Source organism: Mugil cephalus, chromosome 2 (assembly GCF_022458985.1).
Source record: "Mugil cephalus isolate CIBA_MC_2020 chromosome 2, CIBA_Mcephalus_1.1, whole genome shotgun sequence".
Lineage (NCBI taxonomy): Eukaryota > Metazoa > Chordata > Actinopteri > Mugiliformes > Mugilidae > Mugil > Mugil cephalus.
In genome coordinates, this window is record NC_061771.1 from 17,493,388 (window position 1) to 17,507,777 (window position 14,390).

Below are 14,390 nucleotides of genomic sequence, written 5' to 3' on the forward strand. Positions count from 1 at the left end.
CAGCCTGATCCAATAGATTCTGTTTATCTGGCACGACTACAAGTGAAAGCAATTGGAAATCTGGGGGAGATTTGGAGGGGGCTGTGGATTCGGAGAGAGAGAGAGAGAGAGAAAGAAAAAAATGAGCAAAAAAAGTAATACTGTCTGCTCCACAGTCTGGCAAAGCAGGCGTGTTTTCAGATCAGCCTTTAACAAGGTTAATGGTGTTTTTTTTTTTTTTTTTTTTTCTCCACAGGCACCGTTTTACTGTAAAAGTCTCCTGCTCGCACGCTTCCCTCTCTGTCACTTCTACTCTCCTCTTTTCCCGGTTCCCTTTGTTCTCTTCATCTCCTCTCGTTGTGACTGCTGTACCTGCTGCCGCTCCACGTCTCCTCTGTTTTTCTATGCTAACATTGTGTTTTTTGGCTCATTATCTTCCCCAGCCACCAAATGCAGCTGTTACGAATTCATCCAGATCAAACAAGCCGTTTTCTTTCCATTCTTTTTTTTTTTTTTTTGTTATTATTATAAAGCCACATTTCCTAGCTAGTGCCTATATTTTTTTTTTTTTTTTTTTTACAACAAAAACACACACACGCAAGCAAAAGCAGACAAATTACGCATCAAACGATCAGTTTAACGGTTTTATTAGAATCTTGCAATAGTTTGCAAACACAAGTATGGCAATATCTGCATCAAGATATACAGTAGTAACTGGTTTCAGAGATGGTTTATTGGTTTACGGTGAAGGATGTCTACTGTGTATGTGTGTGTGCTGGATAGTTGCTGAGAAATTTTGTACAAAGCATCTGAGTAAAAAGTCATTTTTGGAACTGGAAAAAAAAGAAAAAAAAAAAGAAAAGCATTTGTATATATCAATAAGAAATGCACTGCCATGGCTGTGGAGATATGGCTTAGTCTCTCTACACCCGATTCACTGCTGTGAACAGAAAATGGCAACGATGTGACCCCACGCACGGCGACGCGATAAGTGTACTGTGAAACGGCAGTCGGACCGATTCTGAGTCATCCGCGCCGGAAACGAGAGTTAATTTAGACGCAGACAGCTCTGAAGATAACTCCCTACGAGTTCGGGGATGGATTTTTTTATTTCTTGTTATTATTATTACTATTATTTTATCGTTTGCAGTTGGTTGGTGATTGATGACCATTTAACAACCAGTGCATTAATCTCACTCCTCTGAAAGATGGTTTTGGCATTTTGGGAAATGGGCTCATTTGTTTTTGGGTTTTTTTTAGTTTTTTTTTTTAGCGAGAGTCAAATGAGAAAGGTCGATACCGCGCTCAGATCTCTCAGCTTTACATAACCCACAATGCAACTCAACCACTGATGCTAGTCTCTAGACAAGCCCCCCGGCCGACGCTGCCTCGAGTGATACTGATGCAATTTATCAGACTTTGCGCGTCTTCCTAGTCCTTATACGAAGCTAAGAAAGCCTTCCTCATTTTTTATTTTATCATTTTTGTTTTTATTACCCTGCAGACACCAGAGTGGAATCGATCTTCTCACGCAACTCTCAGCCAGTCGTAACCAAATAAGAGAATTTCCCAAAATGTCAAACTATACCTTAAAAAAAAAACAGCAAACAAAAGAAGCCAAAAAAGGCGGAGCTTGTGTCTGTGAAAGATTCATGGGTCAAGAATTTTTCGTCTTGTCATTCTTTGGGTCAAATTATTTGTTTGTGGTTGAGCCTGATTTTGGCAGTTACTGCAACATGTCCCCGTCCGTGACCGGCAGAAGACGTCCCACGGCTCAAACTGGCCAGACGTGCCGCTCGCTACGGCGCCTTTCGCTTCTTTTCGCGCGCAAAGTTGGCGCGTCCCACGACGGTTGCGATAGTTCTCGGTTTTTATCGTGGCGCTCATCGACGATTTCAACAGCAACAAAGATCCATCACGTATCATGCGTCTTCACGAAATATATACTTTTTTGATTTCTTTTCCTATTTCCTCCCCCCTCCGTCTTCGAGACGTGAGAATAATGGCGTAAAAAGAAAACAAAAGATGCAAAGTCAAATAGTTTTACATAATGAGAAGACAATAAATGTACTCTCTCTTTCTCTAACATTCAGGTAGTAAGTTCCATAAGTCTCTCACAATTTATGATACATTCATTTCTCCTTTTTTGGCCCTCGGTGGTGCCAACCCTTAACTGTGAATTCGTCTCTGTGATCCAACACACAGAACATGGCGAGTGGGAAACACATAGATTTTTTTTTTCTTTTTCTCCAAATATTCCAACAAGATGGTTAAAGTAGAAATGTTTTTTTTTTATACTATACTCAACATAAGGACTTGCTGTATTTACAATATATACTGTAAAATTGTAAATCAGGTGAGATAAAAAGGCACAAGTTTCCCTTTTTTTTAAATACAATGTAAACATCTCATCAAAAAGCATGCAATAACATTTCATTTTACAAAAAGGATATCATTTTTAGACAAAGTACTTAAATATCGTTTTCCAGCAAAATATAATTCTCTCAAAAATACTTTCCCATTCATCCTATGAACCTTTAGACAGTTTGATTATTCCTGAAAAAGAATGAGAAAAATATAATAATTAAAAATAATAAAAGGGGCAAAACAAAGAAAAGGTGAGAGATTAGTGTAAGGGCGATTTTAAGACGAGGCCTTTCTGATCGTGTACTGTCGGGAAGTTGTTGTGGCGGGAACACACGGTGATGTGACTGTTAATTTTAATTTGGAAACCGCTCAAACAGCGAGGCCCTTTAAAAGCAGTTTCGTCCCACAATTGCTTAAATAAATATAATTTTGTGATTAGAAACATCCTGTTCTGCTTTTCCAAAAAACACAGACTACCTATCCTCCAGCGAAAATCTAAAGTAAACAAAGCCCCAACCCACCCCACCCTGACACACACCCCCAAGTCCCGCCTAATAATTTCAGTTCAATCTCAAATGACGGTTGCGATCTCGACACCTCCATGTCACTGTATGCTGATCTTCAAACGGCTCCCTCCTTCGTCGATGGTCTAATACGCGACCGCAAACCGCCGTGCTAATGGTGCCGCGCCGTCGTCTAACTTTAGGCTGGGTGACCATGCAGAAAGTCTTTTTTATTTGTTTGTTTATTTATTTATTTATTTATTTATGTATTTCCTTTTCCTTTCCCCGCGTTATCACAGTTGCTTATCGAAACAGACAATTCCTGCTAGCTGCACTAATGCCTCATTTCACATTGTATCTCCTCTGTGCAAATCTAAATGTGGAAATAGGATATGGCTAATCCCATGACATAAACGCACAATATACCCACGCTGAAGGAGCAGATCAGCGATGCACACGCTTGCCAGGAAAAAAAACAAATTTAAAAAATAAAAATAAAACAACACACAAACTTAAGCCACTCCATACGTACATGTAAATACACACTTACAGGGCACAAAAAAAATTAATAATAATAATAACAATAATAATAATAATCCTCCCCGCCCGCCCGCCCCCCTTGCACACGCGCACACACATACTGTTTTTCTTCTCCCGCTTTTCAGTAGCATCGTAGTAGTGTTCCACAACAACCCAGAAACCAGTGGGGTGTGAGGCGGGTTAATGGTCCAGATGACTCGGCCTGCTACGCTGAGGATAGTAGTACTTGGCCCAAAGGTAAAGGAAAAAAAAAAAAAAAAAAAACAAAAAAAAGAACAAAGGAAAGGTGATCATACCAACGCAAGAGTCTGTTCTTCATCAAGCATTCACCAACATGTACCTCAAAAGAAGGTCTTCTGTACAACAGCTGAATAGTGTGTGTGTTTTTAAAGAAGTTGTTAATACCTGTACACATCGGCCCCGGGTTTTGATACATTAGCTGTTTTGCTGTAAGCGCCGCGTTAGTTAACGCTCCGTTTCGGATAATATCAACTTTACAGAGTATGTGTGTCTGTGTCCGCGTGGCGTACTGTGCGGACCGTCTACGAGTTTACTGTACATGTTATGTTTCGCCTGGCTTTGTAGAAATAAAGCACCTTAATGTCAAATGACTGGCTGGTCAAAAACTAAACCTTTGCAACACGCTTTTATAAAATGCTTTATTATTTCTGGGAAGAGTAGATAAGTGTTGGTTCACAAAGGGCTGGTTTTGCTTCATTGTGAGTAAAAACAGACATTTGGACAGCTGCTCTGGAGATAACACAAATGACAGCAATTACCATGGATGCACCTCAGTCAAATCCATTACGAGCGGACTCCGCTGAAATCGTTTCCGTAAATGCATTATGTTTTTTTTTTCTGTCCTGCAGCTCTCCTGACCGTTTTCATTTTTTTTCTTTTCTTTTCTTTTTTTTTCTTTTTTTTTTGCACAAAGGTAAAATCTCTCATCAATATTGTCTTAAATTCTCTACACCACGATGCCTCTAGAGTAGTAGTAGTGACCGTACGACATGGGAGCTTCACGCGTGAGCTTTCTTCTACACAAGAGAGACAGATTTCAAAACAGCTCTAGCTTTGGACTTTTGCATATTAGTTTTGATTGTTTTAATACACATTTTCTTAAGAAAGAAAGGAAAAAAAACAAAAAACAACAACATGTTGAATGTCAGTGATGGCTGTTGTGATACCGATTGAGCTTCCAACTTGGACTTGATTAGATTGAATGTAATTACTCAGCTTATGATGATGCTTGAATAGCCCTTGGAATATGTCCGAATAGACCTCTGTCGCCGTACAATCTCGAATTTCTGTGCCTCCTCGTAATGTCCTTTGCCCTGTAGTCTTGTTGCTACACCGCAAAGCAAATCTATGTATCGGCATAATTTTTCATAGTGCTATTTATTTGAGAAAGACTGCATAAGCCAGAGTTAATATTTGCAAAAACCTTTTTTTTTTTTCTTTTTTCTTTTTCACCTTCTCTACATTTCTAAGGGAATCTCATTTTAGTGCATGTGGAGTGCGTCTGTGCATTTGCGTGAAGGCATGTGGACAGTGAAGTGTATCGCTTCCCCCTCTACACCAGCGTGTGTGCATGTAGTGAATGTAGTCTAGCGCATCCTAAGAAATGTATGGCTTTGTCTCCATAGAAAATACTGTTATCGTCTTTGGGGCAGGGGGGGACGTGGTGGTCGTGGTGGTGGTGGTGGGGAGGAGGAGGAGGGGGTGGAGGAGGTGGAGGAGGGGGTTACTTCGGGATACTTTGTCACATTTGTCACAAGTCCTTCTTGGCATGTCGCGCTCGTCTTCCCACACTATTCACAGCTACGAACCGTTCGCGGCGACTGCAGGGCGCAGTCCTTCTCCCCCCTTTTTTTTTAAGCTTCCGCCGCCACGCCGCTTCACTTCCCCCACCCGAGACGAGGACGCTGGTGTACCGGGCGGCGGGGGCGCAGGCCGTCGGCTCGGGGCCTTCCCTCGCGCACGTTCTCTCTTCCCCTGAACTACTTTCGCGTCTTTTTTTTTTTTGACTTATTTTTTTTTTCCCTCCCGGCTCTTTACGCTGCTTGTGTCCCGGTCGTGTAGCGAAGTCACTTCTTGTGGAAGTAGATTGTGTGAGTGAGGCCCGACTCCACCTTTGGTATCTGGTCACTGATGATCTCCACCAACATCTCGGGGAACTCCACCTTCAGGGCCTGGGACTCGCGGAAGGTGTAGAAACAGAAGTCCAGCAAGTTCCCCACCAGCTGCACATCACAGACACACAATTTAACGAGAGATCAGCATCATCTGAACCAATTATGTGTTCAAAAACATTTTAAACATGTGAGCCTCCACTCTGTTCACTCCCTTTTCAGTTTTATCTAGCTCACCACTTGGGGGCACCACTGATTTTTTTTATTTATTTTTTTTTTCCCCTGAGCAGGCCTTCTTTAAAGAAAGGTCATCTGCTCAGCACTAACCTCCCCCCCATCACCCACCTTTCACTCAAGCCACTGTGGTAAATGAATTCAGGCCATTTGACTCTCACCTCCTAAAGCTTTACCTGCACTGTCATCCTGCCATGCACCGGTTGACCCGCGCATTAGAGAAATGACAGTGGTTTAGCACATTTGCCACAGTGTCCACTGTGAGCTCTGATCCAATAAACTGCAAGCTGGTATTGATCCCCTTCTGTTCCATTCACCAATACAGCCTGGTCACCGCCTCTTCCAAAATAACCTCCCCCTCGGGGGGAAAGTCGGATGCAATAATCCTTATTGCAGGCCACGGCACCATTGAACCGCTAAGTAAACGCATTATCCAAATCCACTATGTTGCCATTTTACTCAGAAACATTTCCAGTGATATTAGAGCCCCTGAAGTGTCACTGGACACCTCGCTGCGAGTGTGAAGGCATGGCACTAAGAGAGAGGCTGCCAAGGGAAGCCTGTGCTGTGCTGTGCTGTATGTGTCTGGCTCTCTGTGGGCCGGCAGGGCAAGGGTACTTACATCGTGCATGGCATCCAGCAGCTTGGTGAGCTGGAAGAAGCGCTGCCAGGTTTGGCCGGAGTTGTTGGTTGCCTTTCCCACCGAACGCCGGAGCTCCTTAATGTAATTAACCCTCATCTCCTCAAACGCCGCCTGGTTCTTCAGACCCTCTTTGGGAACTGGGGGACAGACAAATGCTTCTGTCATCAACGTGATCGTAACGTTATTTTAAAAGTGACCCCTGTGTTACTACTATATTATTAGTCACACCCTTATAATATGAAGGGATTTAAATTAAATTAAAACATGTACAATTCTCTCCTTCACGAGCAAGGCACATTTTCTCCTCTTTGATAATAAATCCTCAAGACATTAATGACTTTCATAAGTCAACTTAAATAAGTCAACTTAAATGCATAGGATACTTTGACTTAAGGGCGGTGTCCTACAGTAATGTGTTAGACTGATTTATGTATTTCTATGTTGACATACCGTATGGATAATTCAGTGGCTTTTTGTTTTACACTTCTAGTATCCAGGTTTATTTTGAAGTTTTGTGAAGCGTCTCGAGACAATTTGTGTTGTTATAAATAAAACTGAACTGAATCGAAGGACTTATGACGGTATATACCAATATCAGAATATTATACATGCTGTCAACTCTGTTGCAGTGGCTGCCTCTGCATTAACACAAAAACAAATAGATAAACCGTTTCATTTACGAGCTGCGCTGGACACACCTCTAATACAGAAGACAATCAATCAGCGACTATAATACATATAACACAACTACATGATATTCGTTTATTCTTTTCTGTTTCAATTTTCTCTTCAAAATGAATTCCCAATAAAGCTGCCTGATTGAATTAAGTGTAAAAAAAAAAAAAAAAATGTAATCAAGAATTAATGTTCAAGCGTTAGCGAAAAAACAAAGAAATATCCAAACTTCGGCGAAGTTCAAAAAGAAATTTAAGTGTCTATAAACTGGCGCAGCAACACCTGGCAAGTGGCGCACGGTGCACTTGATTTGCAGGTAATGGGCTCAGCCATGCACAGCCACCAGTATGTTCCTTTAACGCAGAAATGTGTAACTGTGTAACGGGTAATTAGAGGTGCTTAGTGAATTATGCTCCGACTCCCACACAGAAGCATTTTTTTTTTCTCTTCTTAATTATTTATTTATTTTTTCCTCCTTTTTTTGGACATTTTCCCTGTGTTCACGACCTGAGCCTATTTAGCAACTCATTACAACCACTTTCAACATTTCAAGTGGTAATTAGTTTTCATGTGTAGCCACTGATTCATTAAAGACGACTGGTACACTGAAAGGCATTGATTAAAAGTTATCTGAGTGACAGCAGAGAGAGAGAGAGAAGAAGAAGAAGAGAATAATAAAAAAAAACAGGCAACAACAGTGCTTATGTGACTTAAAAGGGTTTAATGCTTCGGTTAGCCAAACCTCATTCATCAAGCAGTTGGGTCGGTGACCGGCGCTATTAAATAACTACGACCTTTATTCACAGCAGAGTGACTGGGATGGTGGCAGTGATGCACTCGCAGCTAAAGGAAATTCAGACCAATTTGAAGAATCGGTGGCTGCGCTGTGAGGATGTGCCCACAATATATTCTCCCTGCTCCGTGTGCAGGGGAGCAAAGTCACCGACGTGGACGTCGGCCAAAACTCTTTAATGACATTCAGCTGCTGGCGAACAGATTAAGAAACACCTCGCCTCTCAAAGAGCATACCTCGGATCAGTCTGAGGGAACGCCCTCAGTTCTCCTTCAGCCAAGACTAAGAAATGGTGATGCATACTGTGAGAGTTTGCTCTGCCGTGCTGTTTATACTCAGGGGAGGTTTGCTTTCATAACCTGTGGCCTTACTGTGATGATCCATATCTATCTATGTAACAACGTATCTATCTATCCGTCCATCTATAGCTCATTCTTACACTTTGAATCGGTACTTATTTTTCACTTGATAAAATAACACATTACTTCTCCTTCTTCTAAATGTATATAATATATCTCAACATGCGTACGTTGCGACCGAAGCAAAAAAAAAAAACTCCCGTGCGAACAAACAGGGACTTAACCACAACTGACACAATGACCAAATTTTTTCCCCTCGCAGAGAATTCTGACATGGCTAAACATGTCGAGAAGAAGCGAAGGTATTTGTGTCTCGTAATTTTTTTTACTCCAAAATGTCTCTTAGTGCAGCACGTGAAACTGTGAGTCCCAACCTCCTTCTTTTTCTTATTCTTCTTCTTTTTTTTTGTCTTTTTAAACGGCCCCCGTTTGAAAAGACAAAACAGATTGGGTTCTTCTTAACTTGAGGAGGAGTAGCCTGCGTGCCCCAGATAAAGCTAAACCACTTGCAGGAACGTTGGCAGAAACCGGCAACTGACTGGACCTGTTTGCGTTCTGCAGAGTGTATAGCCACGGGCTAAAGCCTGCTTCTCGTCTGTTAGGATTGCAGGTTGTTTAGAACAGGTCATTTGTGCTTGTGTTTGGCTGCCTCCCTTCTCGTTTTCTCTCCGGCCTCTTCCATAGTTCTTTAACGCACGAAATGCACGTTCGGGTGCAGCATACATGAAGCTGTGCTAAGCTGATCGGAAAACACATTGTGCCCTGGCGCGGAGGCTGTGATTTCTCTGATAGATTTCATGGATGACATGATGAGAATGTGCTAAAACCCTGCCCCGCATTTGGTCCTTTTGTTTTACTCCCACTGACCCACATACGCCCTGATTAGAAACTGACCTGGCATTCTGGGGCGTTAACGCGAGCAGCCCTGAAATAGGGCATTTAAACCACCATAAATGGTGTCAAATTGATTTTCGCTGCAGGTATAGAGCCCCATCAACCCGGGCCATATTTCTTATCGGGAGCACAGCTACGTTGAAGTGTCGGCTGCGAATCCACAACAGAAACGCTGTGTGTGGAATAATGAAGCAGACACATCTCATGCAGCTAGATGCCATTAGCATGTGTGTTTGGAAAAGACATGCAGCTTCCTGCTCTGGGTTGCTGCTACATACCTAACTGACAGGGTGGCGGAGTTTAGATTGTATAACTGGTAACGGGTATTATTTATTGGGGGGAGCTGACAACTAGCCACGACCGCAGTAACAAAAAAATAAATAAATAAATTGAATGGAGGCCTAGGATAAAAGCAAATCCTAATTCCAACGTGACGCCAAACGACTTATGGAGGAATAAAATGAAAATTAGGGCCGTATTTTAAGGAGCAGGCGGCCCCTGTCGGTTCAGGGAGCACGCCTGTGCACTTGAGGCAGCCATTTTGGAGAAGACGGTTTGGAAACGCGAGAAATGAACGAGTTAATCCGGCGGCGCTATCTGTGGGGAGATGAGGACTGTAACTGGTCTGAGCAGGCCACTTCTCCTGTACTAAATCCAAACAGGGTCATGAGACACCGCAGGCTCAGTGAAACCTTAGCCAAGGTCAGAGAGGAATAACAGCCCTTGTCTCTTTTCTCTTTATCCCCCCTTGCCTCTCTCTATGTAGCACACACACACACACACACACACACACTCCTTTCAAACTAGCCAGAAGGCACACACACACACACACTCACTGAGTACTGTGTAGTATTTGCCCAGCTGACAAGTTCTGACACCTCCTCTGTAAACATTTCTACCGCTACTCCTTCCACAAGGCCCGAGCATTATATCTGAATGGCTGTAACTAAGAAAGCTTCCTACAGCGCCTCAGAAAATCCTCCAACGGACGCCTCCTTCTTTTCTTTTTTTTTTCTCCAAATTATCCACAAGTGCTTTGCCAATCCCCTACACAGCACAGTCACTCCATCATGTGGAATAGTAGTCACGAGAAATGAAGCGGCGGACGATTATTTCTCTCCGCCGTCCCTCGTATTTTACAGTTACATTTTCGACTAAATCCAATAACCACGGCAGGTTGAACCGACTGTGAAGCACCTTAATGCCCCTGTTTGGATTCTGCATCCCTGCCTCTTTTATCCACGCCCTCCCTTTCAAAATTCCAGCCCGGCTTTCAAGGAAGTGGAGAAAAATAGCAGGTCTTGGAGCACTGCCTGATGCTTGACTGGCCTTTATTAAGTACAGCAGGGCTCTCTGGAAAACCTCCAGAGGACCAGCGAGGAGAGGAGAGGGAGGCCACGGCAACAGAAGGACCAGCTCGGCCGTCGCACCACTCCCTTTGTCTTCCCTTTCCTTCTCCCCATAGCCGTGCACCTGTCTCTTCCTCGCCAGCGCGAGCCTTCAGTGTCAACGTTTGTTGGATTTCACTCTTTAAATCTTGCTTCTCCCTCTTGGTTTCTTATTCTCTCTGTATTGTCTCGCCCCTTCATCTTCCACAACATCCAGCAGCACGAGCCCAGCCAGAAACTTTATGCCTGTAAAACGCCTTCACATTGCCTCTTCCACATGTCCCTGCACTATGAAGCCAAAAAAAACTTTTAGCGTTTCCCCAAAAAATGCTGTCGGACAAATTCACTGATTGAGTTGTTTTCCCGTGTGTGTGCAACTCAACTATTATTTCACATGAGATTTGGCAGGATTTTATAAAGTCTAGGAAAAATTAATAGCTCCGGTATTACTTAAGTAAACGTATCCAATATGGCAGCATAATGAACTTTTAATTATAGATAAAAGTTCTTAAATTGAAATCCTACTTAGAGCTTCGTCTACATTTAAATCATGGTCAGTTGCTTTGGAGGTGACCATTGATCACTAGTGGATGGTCCAGGCTCTGGTTGCCTTGGTAACTCTCTTATGTATTTCCCACAGCAGACGTTTCTGAAATATTGTGAATTTGGAGGAAGTCATGGACGTTGTTCGCATTTCAAAGTTGACACCATCGCTACTCGTTGAATTTCATTAATATCACCACACTCTTTTCTCACCACATGACCGCTAGCAAAATGCACTTAGAGAGCACAATAAAGGGCCAAGTACATTTATATACAGTGTTACATTTTGGTAGATTAGTCCAGTGGTTTCCAACCTGGCACTCGGCCATAAATGGAAAACAGAGAAGTTTGACATCCTTCCTTTACTTTACTGTATATTATAAAATTACTAAACTATAATAATAAAAGTATAATTATCTAGGTCTTTTTTTTTTTGACTTATTGTTACAATATCAACAAAAATACCAATGTGCTTTCTGAATTTCTGAATATTATGTAGGAGTTTTCCATAAACGTTCAAATATGACTTGGGCAATTATGCTATTAGGCTAACGATATGTGTATTTTAGTACTTTAAGGTGCACCACCACGGGAGCTATGTATAATTATCCAAATCTCTTTAAATGGTGACAACTGAGGCGCTTGCTGGCTTCACGTTAGCGACCCGAGGCTAAGATGACGCTGTTGACTCAGTGGAAGCGCGGATGTTTGCAGTCTCTTCTCTGTTACTGAGTGTTAGGCTAGCTAGCTGAAGCTGTGCCAGGACGGAACAGTTGGAGTGGTGGCAAAGGCTGAACGTATTTGCTGATGTCACTGAACAGATATATATACTAGCGATGAATGAATTTTTTGCATCAGTAAAGGACAAATGGCAGAACTTAGTTAAAAAAAATTAACAAAAAGCATGCATGCAGACTTGCCACAAATCTTCTTCACGTCCCCCATGTCTCCATCTTTATCTGAGTCTCTAACACTTCCTGACGCACAAAAAGCACACACTGACATTTGCATGAACACACGACTGCAGCAGACATCGAGTCCCATTGTAGCCTTAAGTGTTACAGTTACCCCTTCAATAGCTAAAACTGTGGGTGTGGACAGTAAAGTTGTGACAGCAGCAGCCGACATTATGTTGAGGTGGTGGAAAAAACCACTGCTTTCCGTTTCCAACTGAGCAGCTCTGTCCAACACATCTTTCCTGTGAGGCTGCAGTGGCCGTTGGCGTATATTGACAGAGCGAGGCTTCACACTGAGACTCTCTTCAGCGAGCGATATAGGTTCATGCCATCTCCCTTTCCTTATACACGTTGAACGTTGCCCCATCAACAGGTGCACGCAACATCAAGTGTATTTTCACACTTGTTATTTGTGCTAATGGGTTACCATCTATGAGCTTAAGGCGTGATTTAACAGATTTTTACAATGATTGCGGTCCCCAAATCGGATAGGTGTTGCCAACACATCTAAAGTGTAGTGTTATCAGTACGTTTCCTGTGTGAGAGTCATGGGCGTCGCCAAGAGTTTTGGGCCCCATGAAAAAAAAAAAATAAATTAATAAAATTGGACCCCACTCCCTGATGGTAAAGGCTGAACGGTTGATCCGTGTACCATTCATTCATTTGTATTTCAGTTCAGACCGGAAAACTCAAAACTTTTTTACTGTTCAAAAATTTTCATTTTGATGAAGAAAAAAAAAGGTAGTAGGGACGACACATGGTATCTAACACTGTACTTCATGAGGTACTCAGGGCCAGAGTACCTCATGAAGTACAGTAAAGGGACTTTAATGTAGTCAATAGACGGTCAATTGAATATTAGAAATAGAAATTGAAGTTTGACGTTTAAAAACTAATAATGAAGTAACTGTTTTTCCATTTTATTGACTGAACTGAAATTCAAATGAATGAATGGTACCTGGACCTTAACTCTAGCCTGTAGCTAGTTAGCTTATTGCACTGTGAACAGGTTCATTTCTGCCACTCACAAATTACTGAGGGTACACACCTTTGTTATAGTAGAAATGGCTCACATATTGGCACCCTTTTTTTTGTCTCTCCTCTCTCTCTTTTCCCTCTTTCCTTTTTTTAAACCCTGAATTTTCTTTGGTACTGGGCAGCATTGTCACCGATGTAGCCATAGTAATAATTTATTGTGTCTATGGATCCAGCAACTACAGACCGCTGCCTGCGCAACCGATGCACTGAGGCAGGAACAAACCATTTCACGCAGAATCACGGGGGGTGGTTGGCCAATATTATTTGCCTTTTGATTAGCAGATATTTAACTTTTTTTCCCAGCAAAAAGATCTCTTATTTTACTACTATATTGTATTATTATATTACAAAATTTTATTTTTATGATGATGGTTTAATAATTTTCTCCCTTTTTCCACCTATCTTTTGGCACCCCTGTACAGTGCCACTGGGGAGAGGTAGTCTCTTAGGTAAGAAGGGTGGGAGATGTTGCATATAACAGGTCGTAACAGTCCACATTATGACCGCTCTAGCCACATATATTCAGCAATTGACAATAATTAAACATGGCAACTTCCTCTAAGCCATGCTATACTTTAAAGTTGCTATTCCAAATTGTAAAGTAAATTGGGATTTTCATCCTGGTAATTTTCACACATAAGTCAATTCAATGCATATGAAAAAAAATGTATGTAAGGGTGGCAGCGTGTGTTGTGTTAATGCCAAGCAAAAGCCAAAAAAACAAACAAAAAAAAAACACTTATATAAATTAACAGGTAAAAGTGAACTGAAAAGGAGTGGGGTGTGGGTGAGAAATCAGACATCAAAGTGTATGTGCAGTATTTTTAACACTAGATAAAATAAGAGTATGTACTTAATCTAACAAACAGTTAATAATGTTTCTACTTTTTAGTCTTTTTCACAAAGTGACTATATTTCATATTAGGTGAAGCTGTTAGTCTAATGAGGCTATAAAACCTTATTAACTGACTTTAATTGCCTAAATAAGTTGAAGGAAAATTCACCTAATAAGCTGAATCTTTAATTGTCCTATAATGTATGATTCTCTTGTGGCGTTTAAGGTTCATGTTGTAAAGCTGGTCTAATTTAATTAAAGCAGTTTCTGAGCCACTGTGAGACGCTACATTGGTCTTGTTTTAATATATTTTGAGAGACTTTTGGTAGCCATTAGCTTTGCATAAAGTTGTTGCCAAATTGCGCAAATAAAACAAAGCACTTTAAGAGAATGACTCCTGAATGTAGCCTGCGTTCGAATACATGTAAGCTGTGGGATGTGTGGGACATGATGCAGATTGGACTTGGATCTAACTGCAGGTAACGAGTCACCGATGGGGCCCAGCTTTGTG

The 14,390-nt window shown here is 41.8% G+C and overlaps 1 protein-coding gene across 2 annotated transcripts in view; it reads right to left on the reverse strand.

Annotated features, from left to right (window-relative positions):
- Positions 1–609: 609 nt before the first annotated feature.
- The window catches only part of nr3c2 (nuclear receptor subfamily 3, group C, member 2), a 79,440-nt gene continuing 65,659 nt past the window's right edge, over positions 610–14,390 (reverse strand). For both annotated transcript variants that reach the window (XM_047578500.1, XM_047578499.1), the window contains exons 8-9: positions 6,378–6,535; positions 610–5,632 (exon numbers count right to left, since the gene is read on the reverse strand). In XM_047578500.1, coding sequence (XP_047434456.1) covers positions 5,477–5,632; positions 6,378–6,535 — 314 coding nt within the window. In that variant the 3' untranslated portion in view covers positions 610–5,476. The remainder of the gene's footprint in view (positions 5,633–6,377; positions 6,536–14,390) is intronic.